At 44.6% G+C, this 17603-nt stretch overlaps 1 protein-coding gene across 1 annotated transcript; it reads left to right on the top strand.

The window, feature by feature from the left end:
- The first annotated feature begins 6261 nt into the window (after positions 1-6261).
- On the top strand, positions 6262-15066 carry IER3IP1 (immediate early response 3 interacting protein 1). Its single transcript, XM_084781003.1, has 3 exons — positions 6262-6458; positions 12793-12894; positions 13935-15066. The coding sequence occupies exons 1-3, from the start codon at positions 6368-6370 to the stop codon at positions 13988-13990; spliced, it is 249 nt and encodes an 82-aa protein (XP_084637129.1). The 5' UTR covers positions 6262-6367; the 3' UTR covers positions 13991-15066.
- Positions 15067-17603: the final 2537 nt, after the last annotated feature.

Below are 17603 nucleotides of genomic sequence, written 5' to 3'. Positions count from 1 at the left end.
GCACATGTGTGCCTGGTGTCCTCACAGGTCAGAAGAGGGCATCAGACACCCTGGAAGTGAAGCTTCAGATGGATGTGAGCCACCACGTGGATGCTAAGAACCAAAGCTGGGTCCTCTGCAAGAATAACAAGTGCTCTTAGCTTCTGAACCACCTGTCTAGACACTAAAGTTCAAAAAATTCTTGCTGGGCAGTGGTGGCACACACCTTTAATCCCAGCACTCGGGAGGCAGAGGCAGGTCCCTGTGAGGCCAGCCTGGTCCACAATGCGAGTCTAGGAAGGACAGCCAAGGCTACACAGAGAAACCCTGTCTCGAAAAACCAAAACAAACAAAACAAAAAAAAAAAAACCCACCAAAAAAAAAAATCAAAAAATTCTTGATGAATGAAAAAAAAATGAACAAACAAATGAATGAGTGAGCAAATAATACACATATAAGTAGTTTCTAGAGTTCTTTTAATCCTGATTTCATTTACTCTAGTGGTACATTTTGAAATAAAATTTGTCAGCTCACCATAGCTACTTAGGATTAATTTTAGGTACTCATTTTATTTTTTTAAAGAAATTTCCCAGTTTAAGTCCCTATTTCCAGAAAAACTTTATAATGCACACACTTTTAGTTTGCAAGCGGCTTCACTTGAGCCTTGGAGCAGAAATGGCTTGCACATGCTCACCAACATGAATGAAGCTCACTTGTGGGATCTTTCTATTTCAGTCCAGTGCTGACCCCCAAATAGAAGCCATTTAGGTGAATTCTGCTGCCAGAAGTCCATTTAAACTCAGGGTTGCTGTTGTAAATAACACGATTAAAAGCAAACATACTTCAGTCACCATTGATTCCCATTGCAGACATGAATAAGAAAATAAAAATATCTACAAAGCATATACTAGGACAAAAAAAGAGTTTAAAAAAAAAACCAAAATCCATTTTTGTCAGACTTCAAACTGAGTCTAAATTTTTAATAAACAACACATAATATGTATCTCAAGGGTTATTTTTTAATGACTGCAGGAATAGAGATGCTGAGATTTAAAGCTAGGAAGAGAAAGGGCCAAGTTAACAAGTTTATGGTAAAATTCTTCTAAGATCAAACATGTGAAAATTTATAGCAACTGTTTTTTTTTTTAATCAGTCAGTATTTTCATTTTTCTCCTGTGATGTGGCTCAGACAGGACCACGGGGACACGGAAATGTGGGGAGTTCCAGAGAACAGATGACCCAAATTCTCCCAACAAAGAACTTGTTTTCATTATTTGGCTTCATAAGAAATTCCTAGGATGCTCTAGGAAGAACTAATTGAGAAAGGGGAAAACCTTCCCAGGACACAGAAGCTTGTCTGGAGGCCAGCCTCCCAGAGATACCAAGAGGTGATGGGAGTTAAGAGCAGGGTTCCGCGTGATGAAAAGGCCTGGCCCAGCTAGAATACCCACACGCTGCCATTTATGAGAAATGTATTGGCTCACGGCTCTGGGGGCCAGGGAGCCCAAGATTAAGGAGCCAACAACTGGTGAGAGACTTTTTGCTGTGTCATCCCATTATAGAAGGAAAGAGGCATGAGTCTGCCCTTTTATGATGAACTGGCTCGTGAAACAACAGTATTCATCCACTCTGACCTAATTGCTCCTTAATGGCCCTGTAGCCAGCCTGGGAGGACAGGAGATATTCGAAGAAGACACACATGTCTCTCCCCGTGACCATCAGATGATTGAAACAGTGGCCTCTGAAGAATTAAAATACAGAAGTGTGGCTGCCAGCCGGAAGAGGCACTTACTTGACAGGAAGAGATTCCCTGTCATTCTAGACAGTTTATCAGGCCACCTTGCAACAAGGACCGGAGAGAGGAGAGGAAAGGAGAGGAGAGGAGAAGGGAGGGGAGGGGAGGGGGGAAGGGGAGGGGAGGGGAGGGGATGGGGGAGGGAGGAGGGGAGGGGAGGGGATGGGGGAGGGAGGACGGGAGGGGAGGGGATGGGGGAGGGAGGAGGGGAGGGGAGGGGATGGGGGAGGGAGGAGGGGAGGGGAGGGGAGGGGAGGGGAGGGGAGGGGGGAGGGAGGAGGGGAGGGGAGGGGAGGGGAGGGGAGGGGAGGGGAGGGGATGGGGGAGGGAGGAGGGGAGGGGAGGGGATGCCCAGCCCGCTTTCTGATAGACCCCGGGACCACCGGCCCACGGATGGCACCACCCACAATGGGCTGGGCCCTCGCCCAAGAATCAATCATTTGAAAAATGTCTTACAGCCGGATCCTGTGGAGGCATTTTCTCAACTGAGGTTTCCTCTTTTCAGAGAACTTGAGTTTGTGTGTCAAAGTGACATAAGACCAGCCAGCACAGCTATCATGGCAGGGAGCATGGTGGCAGGCGGGCAGGCATGGCGCTGAGGCAGTAGCTGAGAGCTGACATCTGATCCATAAGCACGAAGCTGAGACAAGTAACTAGGAACGGCGTCAGCTTTTAAACCTCGAAGCCCAGTGACCTACCTTCTCTAATAGGGCCATGCTTCCTAATCCTTCCCAAACAGTCCCACCACCTGGGGACCAGCGCCTACCTACCCCATACACATATCACACATGTACACACGCTCCATAGGTTACAAAGTCAATTAAATTTTTAGCACAAAGCAGACAGAGCTGACAGCCAAACTCTACCAAGACAGGGTAAGTAAGCCCTCAGTAGTTCCTGCTTCACAAATATGTCTGTCGGATATACTGGGCCAGAAGGCTGAAGATGATGCTCCAATGTTACAGTTTTGGGGGACTGTCCAGGCAGCAAACTGTCTCTGTCATTTGTTTTTTCCACTTTGGAAGCTGCTAACCTGCACTTCCTGTTTACTCAGGTAATTCATTGTATTCCTTCTCAAGTCTCAAGTTGAAGACCAGATAGTTTAGTTTTACAATTAAGCTTAGTTGTTTAGGGATTAAGATGTTTTTAGGTCTAGATAGATGTTTTAAGTTGATAGAGATGAGTGAGATATGATAGATATTGGCTTACATTCAGAATTTTAGACTCACTGAGATAGGAAAGATGTTTCCTTCAAGATTGCCAAATACAAACAGCCAAAACACTATAAATGTAACATTTATATAATTCCTGTTTTGTGGTTCTTCTTGCTGTATGGTGTGTGTGTGTGTGTGTGTGTGTGTGTGTGTGTGTGTGTGTAACAATAAAACAAAGAATAAAAAAATTCAGCATGCGTTTTGGAGAGAACATTCAAACAATAGTAGAAGTAGAAGTTAACAGGATCTGCTGGGTTGTATGCAGGACGTAAAAGTAAAAAGAGAGGTCCAGTAATGATGCCAGAATTTTCCTCTCAGCTCTGGAGCTGCCGTTCACTAACACAGGTTAGTTTCAGAAGAGAAGTCTACTTCTGTTTGGAGCAAGGAGAACTTGAAATATCGAACAGATCCTCAAGGGCTAGGTATCCAAGAGTTGATGAGTGCATTCTGAATGGGTGAGGTGAATGTGAGGCTCCGGGGCACAGCAGTGTACTTGGGCCATTAGAGTAGAGTAAGCATATGTTGACCCAAAAGAAATCGATTTATAGCTGGGCGGTGGTGGCGCATGCCTTTAATCCCAGCACTTGGGAGGCAGAGGTAGGCGGATCGCTGTGAGTTCAAGGCCAGCCTGGTCTACAAAGCGAGTCCAGGATAGTCAAGGCTACACAGAGAAACCCTGTCTCGAAAAACCAAAAAAAAAAAAAAAAAAAATCAATTTACAAGTACCGTGAGATAAACAATCCAGAAATTTGGTGACTTAAAGCGACCATTCTCAGGGCTCTGAAACTGGAGAGGGCGTGGCTGCTGCAGGTGAATCTTGTCTGGGTTGCTGGTCTGTGGCACTTCTCCAGGTGGCTCTTGTTAGGCTTAAAAAAAAAAAAAAACAACAACAACAACATAAAAGGATGAAAAAGCAGGAACACATGTGAGCTTTTGAGGTCTATGCTCAGAGCAGGCACAGGGTCACTTTCTCTGCATTCTTAGCCAAAGCAAATCACATAGCTGACACCTCAAGTTAAAGACCAGACGATTCTAAATCAAAGGCATCAATACAAGGAAAGGTTTAAAAAGGAGAGAGAGAAAAGAAGAGTGGGCTCAGTAAATCTCTCATGTGCATAAGGATTAAGTCCTAGACCATCACTCTAAAGGTCAAGTTTGAACCCTATAACTTACTTTCTCCACAAAAGCCTTCATTTATCATGAGACAAAATATGAAGATTATCTTAGCTATACACTTTATTTGTAAAAGGTTCGTTTATTTTTAATTTGTGTGGATGTGTAAGTTTTGTCTGCATGTATATTGGTGCAATACATAAGTGCAGTTCCAGAATTGGCCAGAAGAAAGCGCTGGATCCTTTGGAACTAGAGTTACAGATGCTAATGGCTTTGGGAGTGAGCTAACCAAAACTGGTCCTCGGCAAGAAAGAACAGTCAAGTGTTCTCAACCACTGAGCCATCTCTCCATTCCTATCCCAAACAACTCTTTAACTATTATTTTCCCCTGCAGGAAGAAGCCAGTTGGTTATTGGAGGCCTCAGTTCCTTGATCCTTGTTAAGCAAATAAAAACACTGACTCCAAATTACTAGTTATAAGGAAAGTCTATGGTAAGATGTTGTACAATAACAAACTGTGTTGTCTCTTAGCCCAGAAAGAAAAGCCCAAACAAACAAAACACCTCGAAGGAAATGTTGAAAAGCCCTCACTGTCTGGCATTGTAAATACAAAATTTCACCCCCAGTAGAAACATCTAATAAGGCGATTAACAAGGACACAAGAACCCTTCTCAAAGGTCCATCAGAAGTTCAGCACCAAACCACAGCTAGTTTTAAATCAGTCATCCCGCAGAGATGCAGACTAACACGTGGTTTTGTTGTTTTCTTTGGGGGGGAGGGTTGTTTTTGTGTGTGTTTTTGTTGTTGGTGGTGGTTGGTTTGGGTGAATTTTTTGGTTTATTTGTTTGTTTGTTTATATTTTGCTTTTGAGACAGAGTTTCTCTGTGTAGCCTGGCTGTCCCGGAACTACCTCTGTAGATCAGGCTGGCCTCAAGCTCAGAGATTCGACTGCCTTGGCCTCCTGAGTTCTGAGATTAAAGGCTTGTGCCACCAACTCCGGGATCCTTTGAGAGATTTTTAAGCTGTAACAAATTGGGCTGGACATGGTGGCCAAAGCCTTTAATCCCAGCAGTAAGCAAATCGATCTCTGTGGACTCTAGACTGGTGCTGTCTACAGAGAATGCCAGGCCAACCAAGGCTAGAGAGTGCGACCTTGTCTCAAAAATAAGTAAATAAGCTGTAACATCTACCATATATATAACGGCGTCTAAGCTTTTGACTTTCTTTGAAAATAAAGCAACAGTTGTCTTAAAGGATATAATCTGCTCATAGCCACTTAGGTTACAAACCCGGATTTTTTAGAAATCAAATAATACAGCAGTGGAAACGTGTATACGACCTTATATTTTAAGCTGCGTTTGCTAGAATTTTGGAGCAGAAAGGGCCTTAGAGATGATCATCACCTAATTTTGTATATGAAAATTAGGAGCCCAGAGAGATTTGTGCCAGTAAGAGAATCAGTCACGTGGCAGCCGGCAGGCACAGCTCTGGGCAGCTCCATTCCCAGCTTCCTTTTCATAGTCTCTGATCACTTCCTGTTTCCGTTCATTTTCTGTTCCTACAGCAAAGGCCTGGGCAAACTTGTCAGGGAGGGCTGGGTCATCATCCTAGGGCTGCAGCCGTCAGCTGTGAGACATGTTGATGTGTTCAAGTCTTCCCATGCCGCTATGGGTGAAAGAGCTGATGTACCAGTCTGTGGTACTGACATTCTGGGTAGAGTTTGATCAAGGAGACAATCCTTCTCTATGAACAATGAATGTTAAGGTGTTATTTTATAATTTTAAACATTTCTATGCTCTCCATTTCCTCAGGGGTAGAATCTTAAATACAGACTTTTCACACAGTTCTTGGGAACAAGTCCCGCAGCCCTGTTCAAGCAAAACACAACACAAGCCTCACACGTGGTTCACTTCTCACAGCCACAGTTAACAAAAAAGCAAAAGTAGGCAGAAAGTGTTAGAAAAACATTTACTTCACTCTGTAAAGAGCCCTTTAAAATTATGCTATGCTCTACAAGCGTTATTTTCAGGCCCTGTCTTTGGAGATTGAATACTGTATCAAGTGTTGGACTCCCGGAGTCACAGGCGCTCGGACTCTGCCCCGGACCCGGCGCGGGGCGAGGCTATGACAGCGGGGGCGGGGCTCCCCTGTGAGCGCGTTTCGGGCCGCGCGGGCTTCCGTAGCTGGATGCGGGTGGTGGCGGCGCCACGTCCCTGGCGGCGTCAGGGAAGCAGTCAGTCCAGCCTGGGAATAGTTTGGGGTAACCATGGCCTTCACGCTGTATTCCCTGATGCAGGCGGCCCTGCTGTGCGTGAACGCCATCGCCGTGCTGCACGAGGAGCGCTTCCTCAAGAACAGTGAGTGCCCCGGCGGGGTGTGGAGGTGATCGGGTGGGGGCTGGGAACTGCCGGGCGGCTAGGAGAGGGGCGTCCCTGCGTGTCGAGCCTGGGTAGGAGTGTGGGACCTGGGGTCGGCGGCGGGGGACCCGGACTCCATTCTGCCCTCCTTGAATTCCGCTCAGTCATTTCTTTGCGTATTCTTGTTACCGACTTTATAGATCGGAAAGCTGGCGTGTGACTTTTGACTTAAGTACTGGGAGTGGAAGAGGAACGTAGCTTTTTTTCCAGAGTGCTAGTTGTTAGAATGACTGATGGGGAGAATGTATGTGGAGAGAGAGCAGTGGAGGTTCGTGGAAGTTGGGGTTAATGGGAAAAGGAATTAGGAGGCTCTCCAGCCACCCTAGTTCGAGGAGCGCGGCATTCAATAAGCACGCCCCATTGGGTGCCTACAGTGTACCAAGGACTGGAATCGAGGAATACAAAAATGAAGACCTGCACACGTTATGGTTCTTGCGGTATAGGGCAAAACTGAGACAGGACCACACGATGTGAATTATTTGTTGCAGTTTACCAACTGTGTCCTTGGAATCACTGAAACTCAAACCCACAAGCAAGAAGGATGCGTTCCGCTTACTTCGGAAGAAATGAACACACACACACAAAAACGTACCAGGCTTATATGTAACCGTGGCTGGTTACACCAGTCACCTGTCCTTAAAATGAAATTTACGCTAATTTAAAATGAGTAACAAATATGCCGATTATTAAAATTATGTGGAGCCATGTACAAATGAGAATCTGAAAAGGCCTGGAGGAAGTGTGTCTGACTGTAAGTTTGTTAAGTGAATGTATACTAACTAGGTGAAGGCAACGGGTTGGAAAAAGTTTGGAGCCTTGCATAGTGTCACTCTGGCATGAAAACCACGGGAGGTGAAAATAGTTGTAAGCGAGGGTTACAGCCAGATTTGTGTTGCTGATTCCTGTTAGTTGCAGTGTGGGGAAGCAATGGGAAAGAGAAGAAGTAGATTTAGAAAGGGCCATCTCAGAAAGGCAGGTAGATGAATATGACCTTAATATTGATAATAAACAGTAATTGCGTAGTTGTGTGCAGGATTTGTGTAAGACGTTTTTTCATATGTGTGTGAGAAAGCCCAGGATTGCACTGCTGCTCTGTGAAGTGCTTTTATTCCAGCTTTACAGGTAAGGACTCTAAAGCAGGAAGTGGATGGGTGACTTGGATGATCACATGGGGAGAAGGTGGCGCAGTAGAGCATACGGACTCCAGAGTCCATTTCTTTACCTCTGAATGATACAGGGAAATCTTTGAGACCATGCGATGGGTCGGATTGTGTTCTGGCTCTGTGGTGCCTGTGGCTGTTACCTTAATTTGGAAACGCCAGCTTCAAAATTTTGTAATCAAATTGAGCTCTTCACAGGGAGAATGAGAGGCAGAGGCGCACACAGGAAGAGAGTGTGGTCACAGAGGCAGAGGTTAGAGAGTGGCTTGCCTTCAAGCCGAGGAACCCAGGGATTCCAGCAACTTCCAGATAGATGTTACTGGAGCATTGGTAGGATTCTCCCTCAGTTCCCAGAAGGAACCAGGTCTGCTGGGTTTGGACGTAGCCTCCAAAAGTAGGGAAGTGATTTCTGTCATATTAAGCATTAGTTCATGGTGCTTTAATCAGGCACTCTAGGAGACTAATTCAGACCAGAAAACAGGGCAGAAGGTGTTGTTGGGGAGGCTTGAAACTGTAAGGTCGAACTGAGCTACAAAGTGAGTTTAAGACCTCTGAGCAAGTAAGTGGTCTTAGTGAGACCTTGTCTCGGAAAGTACAGGGAAGGCTGGACATACAGCTCTTGTAGAGTATTTACCTCATGTGCTCCCTGCTGCTCCCAGCCATACACAAACAGCACGTTGAACACTGACAATGGGGGAGAAAAAATAAAGCCAAAAAATTCTGGGGTTTTTTGGTTAAGAGCTCTTTTTGTTCTTGTAAAGTACTCAGATTCGGTTCCCAGCACCCACGTGCTGGCTTAACTCCAGTTCCAGGGCCTCCAACATCTTCCTCTGAGATCTGCAGGTCCTGCACACACATACATGGAGGCAAATAAAAGTAAACACTAGAGCCTGACGGTGATGGCGCACGCCTTTAACCCCAGCACTTGAGAGGCAGAGGCAGGTGGATCACTGTGACTAGCCAGCCTGATCTACAAAGCGAGTTCAGGATAGTCAAGGCTACACAGAGAAACCCTGTCTTGAAAAAAAACCACAAAACAAAAACAAACAAACAAAAATAAGCACTAGAAAGGCACTACAAATCCCTCTAGTACATAACTTAAGTGGAGGTAGAACAGAAAACCTAGACAGTAAAGTTTCATTAAAGTGACAGTCTTTTAGCTGGGCAGTGGTGGCACACGCCTTTAGTCCCAGCACAGAAAAATACAGAAAGAATTGGTGCCTGGTTTTTGTTGTTTTTTAAAGGATGGTCTTTTCAGCAAATGTTTCTCAGCTGAGGTCTAGTTCAGATTTTGCAGAGACAGTGTCTGGGATGCAGGAAGCCCCAGCCTTAATTCCCAGCATCAAGCTGGTCACAGTGGCACAGCCCAGCATTTGTCATCCTTCACTGCATAAGGAGTTGGAGGCTGGCTTTGGAGACCCTGCCTCAAAAACAACAAAACCAAAACCAAACAATTCTTCCCAAACCCCAAACAAACAAAAGATTTTCTGAAAAGAAATGGTGACCTTATAAGAACATATTAATTTTACAGAATGGCAGCTTTAAAGAAATAATTGAGTCTGGGCCTTCTATCATCCTAAACACACAAGCCAGTTGGAAGAGCACTGAGGGTCTAAGTGCCAATGGTGAAACTGGGCTCCTGAAAGAACATACACTTCTCCTTAAAGAGCCACGATATAAATATTTTAAGCTTTGCATACAAGAAACATTACATATATGTAGGTAAGTGAGAGACTATCATATATACTTAGGTGATTATTTTAAAATCTGGGGGGGGGGGGGAATAGGCCCAGAGAGATGGTTCAGCAGTTAAGAGCACTGGCTGCTCTTCCAGAGGACCCAGGTTCAGTTCCCAGCACCTACATGGTGCTTACAACCATCTGTCAGCCCAGTTCCAGGCGATCTGATGCCCTCTTCAAGCCTCCGAAGGCACAGGCATGCATGCGGTGCACAGACATATACAGACAAGACATCCATACACATAATGTATTGGTTTTGTTTAATGTGGAAGAACCTTTTTTGAACCCAGCCCCTGTACACGATAGCAGCAACTCTCCCACTGAACTGCATGAGGGTCTGGAAGCAGGATGCTAATGGAGAGAGCTCCAGACGGTGAGGGTGAAGACTCCCTGAGCTCACCCACCTCCCAGCAGAGCAATGTGAGTAGTGGTGAGTCTGTGAAAACCAGACACTCCGACTCCTCTCAGGAGCATGTGCTCATCAAACGAAGCATTTGTTTTTCAGGGAACACACTCCATCGAGTACAACGGCAGGCAGCTAAGGACCTGGGTTGGCTCCACCATGCACAAGGTGGCTCACAGTGCCCTCGTCTGGCTCCTGCACGCATGTGGCACACATAAATCAAGCAGGCGTACACACATACTCATACAAACAAAATATTTATAACTTTCTTACGAATGTATGTAAAGTATATGTTTAAAAAATCCACGAATGTATAAAAACACCATTCATCGTAATCAAGTGGTATTTATCCAGAATGGCAGGATTGGTTCAACATTTCATCATATTAATAACAAAATTCAACGCAGCCAGCACAAGACGCACAGGAACAGCATTCAGAAAGCCTAGTACTCTGGTAGAGTGTTGATCCTGGGGGCTGGGAAAGTGACTTGGTGCTGTTTGCTGCAAAAGCAAGAGGAGCTGAGTTTACTCCCCAGCCCTGTCAGTAAGGTCAGGTGTGGGGTGACCTTACGTTCTAGGGTGACAGAGACAAGATGGTCCCTGGGACTTGCTGGCCAGCTAATCTAGTGTGATCTGCAAGCGATAGGTTCAGTGAGAGAATTGGTCTAAAAAAAAATAAGATGGAGAGTGATTTAGGGAGATGCTTGATTTTAACCTCTAGCCTGTGTGTACACGTGTATATACACATACATACAAAAACAAAAATACATTTTTTGAACAAGAAATAAGAGGAAACTCCTCAAACAGCCATACGTCACCTATGGAAATGTCCCAGTTAACATCATACGTAACTGTCGAAAGTCTGACTACTTTCGCTGACTAAGACATGGAGACCCTCTCTTTGCTCTTTCTGTTTAGCACTGTGTGGAGATTCTGGCCAGGGAAATTTGATAAGAAGCAAGAACTATCCATTTTCAGATAATATAGTCTTGTGTACATAGTAGGTCCTGAAAAGTCCATTAGCTATAAGGCTAATATCAAGCAAGCTCGATGCGGTTCTCAGGCACATATAGTACATACAAACCAGTCGTTTGAGGCTGGAGTGGTGGCTAAGTTGGTAAAGGGCCTCCCATAAAAGCCCGAGGCCTTGAATTTGAGTCCCTGTCATCCCCATAAATGCTAGGTGGGCTTGGTGACCTGTTGTAGCCCTGGCACTCCAAACGTGGAGACAAGGGATGCCTGAGTCAAATCTGTGCGCTCTAGGTTCAGCTAGAGACGGGCCTCAAGATGAAGGGTGGAGAGCAGAGAAGAGAGGCACCTGGCATCGACCTCCGCCATCTACCTGCACACAGGTGCACGCACACCCCCACAAGCGCACATCAGTGCCCTGAACCAAACAGTTGAGAAGCCTTGTATAGTATTTAGAGGGGAAACTGATAAACATCTCTTCCCCCTGGTCCTCCAAATGCCACAACTGTGTGCTCTTTACCCAAACTTCTGCCTGTTTTCATCCTGGAAGCATGAGAGTGAAGACTGGGCCACAGTAAGCCAAGAGCATCTGCCTGTCAGCTACTGCTGCCCGGGATCTGCCTGTTTTGTTATGTTATGTTTGTAATGTTAGAAAATGCTTTTTTTTTTTAAGATTTATTCCTTTCATATTAAAAATGTGTGTAAGCATCTTTTAAAAACTAACCCAATTTAAAAAAAAAAAAAGATTCCTGGGAACGAAAGGTGCTGGCTCAAGCGTCCAGGGATTCTCCTGTTTCCATCTCCCATCTCTCCATAGCAACACTGGCATTACAGATGTGTGCTCCTGCAGCTGTCTTAGGTACTGGGGATTTGAACTCAGGTCTTTGTGCTTGCATAAGTACTTTTCCCACAGAACCTTCTTCCTAGTCCCTAAGGCTGTTATAAGGGTTCTTCACCTTAAGTCCACATGTAATAGAAATAATAAAGAAATGGCACTATTTACAAATTTTATGATCTTAGAATTCACATTATCTTCCCTTATCTTAGTATTAACTCAGTCTACTACAATTCAGTTCAATTCCACAGCCAGGAACTCGTCTTACCTTCCGTTGTCCTAGATTGACTCAGTCCACTGTAACTGAGTTCAGTTCCACAGCCTTTGCTAAGTATTTGCTGTGGTCTGGAGAATACAGAAACATGAAGACAGTGAGTTGCAGTCCTTGTCCTCCAGGAATTTATAATATGATGGGAAGTGCTTGAAAACACCTACCAAGCCAGGTACCCTGCCGCATGCCTGTAACCCCAGCACTCGGGAGGCAGAGGCAGGCAGATCGCTGTGAGTTCAAGGCCAACCTGGTCTATAAAGTGAGTCCAGGACAGCCAAGGCTACACAGAGAAACCCTGTCTCAGAAAAACCACCTACAAGGAGAAAAAAGTCTCTGCAATAAGTGGGATTTGGGGAACAAAGAGAAGGAAGATTTACTGTGACCTGGGCATATTAGGAAAGCCCCATGTGACAGACCCAGATCAGAAGCCAGCTTTAACAGCTGATGGGTAAGTAATTGTCTATGCCATTGTTCCTTAGTGTTTGCAGGGCTTGGTTCCAGCTCACACTGACACACTCCAGAATGCTAAAGTAATGGTTTGCAGTCCAGTGAACATCATTGAATTCTGAGGTAGAAAGTCCTAACTCGTTAAGGGAAAAACCTAAAGGGATTGAAACAGTGAGATTTAAGAGACATCTAACTTGAATGTGTGTGGTATTGACAATTGTGGTGGAGAACATTGGGACAGCCACAGCCACTAGCACCCTCGGAAGCTGAAGAGCTGGAAGCCAGGAAAACAAACAAACAAACAAAAAACAACGACCTATCGAGCTCAATATTTTAACTTTGAGACATACGACTTTCTGTTCAGAGCTCAAACTAATTTTTAACGGTGACTAATGAGGAGATAAGACGAGTGCATAACGCATCTAACTCGGCTGTCTTTGTCTTGCGCAGTTGGCTGGGGAACAGACCAGGGAATTGGTGGATTCGGAGAGGAGCCAGGAATTAAGTCTCAACTAATGAACCTTATTCGGTCAGTGAGAACCGTGATGAGAGGTAAGATGAAGAACTTACAGGGCATTTAAGTTACAGTTTTGTGGAAGGATTATAGAAGGGAAGCATCCGGGAGTGTGAACCACCGGGTTCTCTTTGTAGTAGGAGCTTTGTCTTCTGGAACCTGGACTTGCTGCTTGAAACCTGCTGGCCTCTTTCTTACATCACATCTTTTAGGGAATGCAATGTTACTAGTCTGCTCTGTGTGTTACCTGTCAGGGCAGAAAGACAACCATGTCCTTGCTGTTTAGAAACCGGGGCTTCCACGCTGTAAAGTAGAATCATGAAGATTTTCCAAGAGAGAACTAAGGGTTCTGAATCTGTCACTGTATTGAGAAATACTCTGGAGCAACACTTCAGCCAAGACAGAGTTCAAACACCTCATATTTAAACACCAGGGTTAGAGACTTTGCATGTCTTAATCATATCTCTGGATTCATTGTTAATACATTGAAACTGCAGAACCTTCCTTGTACTGTATTTCTGCTTAAGTGTGTAGCCCTGTGGATCTCTCTGGCTGTGGCTGTCACAATGTTCTCCACCACAATTGTCAATACCACACACCTTCAAGTTAGACGTCTCTTAAATCTCACTGTTTCAATACCCACCAGAGTATTTGCATATTGTCAGTGGTAGAAAGTCTTCCCTCTTTACAAAGATGACTTGTTCGATAAAATCCCAGAGGTGCACCTGACCCATCCTTAAATGCCTCCATGCATCTGGATGTGCAGTGGGGCTGGGCATGGTGGTTCACACCTGCAGTCCTGTCCCCTGGGAGGCAGAGAAAGGAGGTTGTTGAAAGTTCCAGGCCAGCCAGGGGTACAGAGCATCCCTGTTTCACTACCATCCACCAAAAGAGTGTCTTCAGTTTTATAAAGTGTATTTTTCTGTTATTACTACTACAGTGTGAGCATGATGGCGTATTTTTAGATACTTCCATCCTCCTTGGAAGCCAGTTGCTACTATTTAATTTTTTCTTTCTTTTTCTTTTCTTTCTTTCTTCCTTTTTTTTAATAGTAACAAACTTCTCTTTTCCTTTTCAGTGCCATTGATAATAGTAAACTCAGTTACTATTGTATTGCTTTTGTTATTTGGCTGAACATCGCTGGGAAGTCATCGACTCAGTGGAAGAGACGCCCTCTCTAAAGCCACTATTTCCATTGTGACTGGAGTATTCGTGTTTCAGTAGGCTCAATAAAACCAGAGTTTATATTTATCTGATTTTTTTTTTTTAATGTTACACTTGTAGTTTCAGTACAGAAAGATCAGCTCATCAGAGGCAGGAGCACTCCGAGATTGGAGCATACTCGTTTTGGTTGTAATTGGTCAAGTTCTTTAAAGGCACCAGACTGCTGCCTCTGTTCCATTAGATGCTGTTCTGTCTCACAGCTCAGGGATGGACTTTCCCCCAAAGCTTTGGGATTCCTTGTCATTTAGATATGACCTGAGAGTAATTAACTTCCTATAGAAACTTAAAGAGTTTCTTAAAAGTAACAATTAGATGCAATTGACAAATTAGTAATTTGGCATCTATTTTGAGCTCTTTGGTTAACTAGCCTACATCATTTCTGCTATAAATTTATAGGTAACTATATGGGGCAATACCCTTATTTCAGGGAGAATTCTAATTACCAAAAACCAATTGTTTGGTAACTGGTTTTAAGTTCTCTTCATGCCGTTGTCTATTAATTGACCTGAACAGTGACACCAGAGTATTTGCATATTGTCAGTGGTAGAAAGTCTTCCCTCTTTACAAAGATGACTTGTTCGATAAAATCAGTGTAACTGTTAGTTGGCAAAATCAGCCCATACACTCACAAAGCAAGCTGTGCAAGCAGGTTAATTATGAAGTGCTTGCCTCTCCCGGGTCAGAGTCCATTCCTCAGTGGAGCAACATGGGGTAGGTTGATTCTTAGCTGCTCATTCTGTCTGCCAGTAGACTATTTATGAAACTGTTTTTAGTTTACTTTAGTTTTGATTTGGTTTTGTTTTTTATGTCTTTTATGAATGTTTTAGTCCAACTTTGATATTCTTTGCTCATCCATAATACTACTGTACAGGAAAGTTTAAACTGTGCAAATAATATGTGAAGTGCTTCAGTTACAATAATTTAAAGGGTTGGATAGCATCTTTCTGTATAGAACTTTTATAAATAAAGTTGACTTTCCATCTTAAGTATCTGGTTCATGCCTTAGAAGAAACCTAGCGTTATAAATTTGTTGACCTCTTTTGTTCTTTACTGTAAAATTGCTGAGTAAAAATTTAATGAATGTTAATATTCACTGAATTGTTGACATAAATCAAGAGGACTCTCGAGTAACCTTTAAGTTACTTCTAAAACTGGAGGAGTCTTCAACTCAGTGTTGAAGACCTTCTGGTAATGTGTCAATTGGAGAAGGCTGGACTTAAGGGCTGGCAGCTGGACCAAAAAATGTCCTTGAGTTCATGGCTTCTGTGAGGAGCTTGGCACTAGGACATTTCTCTGGCCTGAGGATTAACTGACCGGCCTTGGCGATTTACACCTCATTAAAACGCTGAAGATGATTGTGTCCAAGTCTGAGCCTCTTGTCAGCTCTTTAAGAAGCACTCAGTTCAGGGTATTCCTGTCTCTACCTACTGAGCTGTACAAACTTTTCAGAGACTTTGGTCCTACCCCACTGCTCACGTAAGACGTAACAATGCACCTTTCTATTAATTTAGTTAGGAATGTTGTTCAAGTTCACTCCACTGGGAACCTAGCAGGACCAGGGTACTATAGCATTGCTTATGGAGGCCTGCTCATAGTCTTGTTTTGATGTTGTCTGGGGTGCCCTGAGCTCCCCCAGAGCAGATGATATTTAAAACTGCAATATCTTATTCTAGTCCACGGTAACCTGATGTTCCTGTAACCCACTATGTCCTCCCTTGATCCATTTTCAGGATGAACAAGGTGTCATGTCTGTAGACTCCAAATGTTTTAGTAATGATGGTCCTCTTATGCTCTGGCCAGTGTCTGTGCCTTGCTCTGTTTTTAGGGTCTCAAGATAATAAAACATTCACGGCACAATTTTACTCAAGTAGAGTGGTTTTCGGGCTTTGCTTATGAACTGCCCGGACCAGCAAGGCTCCACAAGGAGGTGGTCTTTGCCGGTCTGTTTCTGTGGGTGTTGTGGGCCTAGGAGTGATGTCAGATGGGAGGAGCAGCGTGAGGGCTGCAGACTTGGTGCAGCCTCAGCACTTCCAGCCCTATTGGTGTTAGAACTCTCGTGTGGGCCTAGAAGGTCAAGGTTCAAAGGCTGCTGACTGGCTGGCATCAGAGCTTCCAGGCAATCCTGGTCTCAGCCCCTGGCAGCAGCCAGTGTTAGAGTTCTTGATTGGACCTAGGCATCTGGGGTTTCTGGGCTTTAAAGATGTGCCTGTTTTCCTGGTGACCAAACCTCTGGCTCCTCACAGGCTTTATTATTATTATTATTATTATTATTATTATTATTATTATTATTATTATTATTATTATTATTATTATTATTATTATTTTATCTGCCTTGGCATTCTGCCCTTTTGCTCCTTTTTGCCGCCCTTTTCTTTTTTCTTGCTCTGGCCACTCTCGGTGTTTAGATGCAGTTGGCTGTCCCTCTGTAACTGAAGCTAGCCACCTGCTGAGCTATATAAATGCTGTGCCCTCTCCTGCTTCTTGGCATTACCACCTCCCCTTACACAACTGAGGTAGGTAGATCAGTCAAGAGAAGGCTTTCATGGCACCCGATGTTGCAGTACCAGAAGAGGTAGCACAGCAAAGTGTCTTCCCTCTGACTCAGTGAACCTGGGCAGCCTCTTCCAGAGCCCAAGAGAAGGAGGGAGGGAGAGAGGGAGGGGGGGGAGAGGGACAAAGAGAGAGAGAGGAGGGAGGGAGGGAGAGAGAGAGATCCAGTAGTTGTAGAGTCCACAAGAATGGGTGTCTGGCCAGCTCTTTAGTATATGCCAGAACACCGAGGAAGTAGGCTCTAACGTCAGTGAAGGAATGGCACTGCTGGCAAGGTGAGGGCAAGCACATAAGGGAAGCAAGCGTCTTTCTTCCATGTCCTATCTATAGACTGCCAGCAGAAGGGATGGCCCACATTAAAAGTGGGTCTGCCTACTTCAAATGGTTAATTTAAAGAAATTCCTCCATTATAGTCTACAGCGCCAGTTCCAGGACAGCCAGGGGTACACAGAGAAACCCTGTGTCAAAAACAAAAAACAGTCAAGTTGACAATGAAAATTAGCCCTCACACACAGTGAACACACTAGGTTGCCTATGCCTGCATGCAATTTATTTGGATCAAACGGAGACAAACTGACTCCTAACGTGTGCAGAAAGGGGTGGTAAGGAAGGCTGAGGCAAGTGGACCAAGATCTCATCTAAAAACAGATAAGGCCATGGAGCCATGGAAGATAAAGACTAGGAAAGCTGAAGGCACAGTTTTGGATGGCTTGATGGGACCCAGAAGTAAGTGTTCAAGTACCGAAATAGGAGACAGGGCGTGGGGTGTTAAAGGATTTTGAAGACCTCTGAAATGAACAAGCAATAGGGAAGCGAAGGAGGGAGTAGGCAGTGTTTGGACAATGGCGCTACGGTATGAGGCTCTATACTGAGCGATTGAGAAAGCCTCGGTTCCCTTGCCCACTTGCTCGCTCGCCCGCCAACTGCCGCCTCTTCTCACCTCGAGAGGCGCAAGGGAGACCTGGGACGCAGG

The sequence above is a fragment of the Acomys minous genome (genome assembly GCF_964271855.1).
Source record: "Acomys minous genome assembly, chromosome: 4".
NCBI lineage: Eukaryota > Metazoa > Chordata > Mammalia > Rodentia > Muridae > Acomys > Acomys minous.
This window is presented reverse-complemented; position numbering and strand designations above follow the sequence as displayed.

Excerpts from the sequence above, each read along its gene's own strand:
- IER3IP1 (XM_084781003.1), top strand. The coding sequence starts at position 6,368 with ATGGCCTTCACGCTGTATTCCCTGATGCAGGCGGCCCTGCTGTGCGTG. Across the intron at positions 6,459-12,792 it reads GGAGCGCTTCCTCAAGAACA|TTGGCTGGGGAACAGACCAG; the intron begins GTGAGTGCCCCG and ends TGTCTTGCGCAG. Across the intron at positions 12,895-13,934 it reads AGTGAGAACCGTGATGAGAG|TGCCATTGATAATAGTAAAC; the intron begins GTAAGATGAAGA and ends TTTCCTTTTCAG.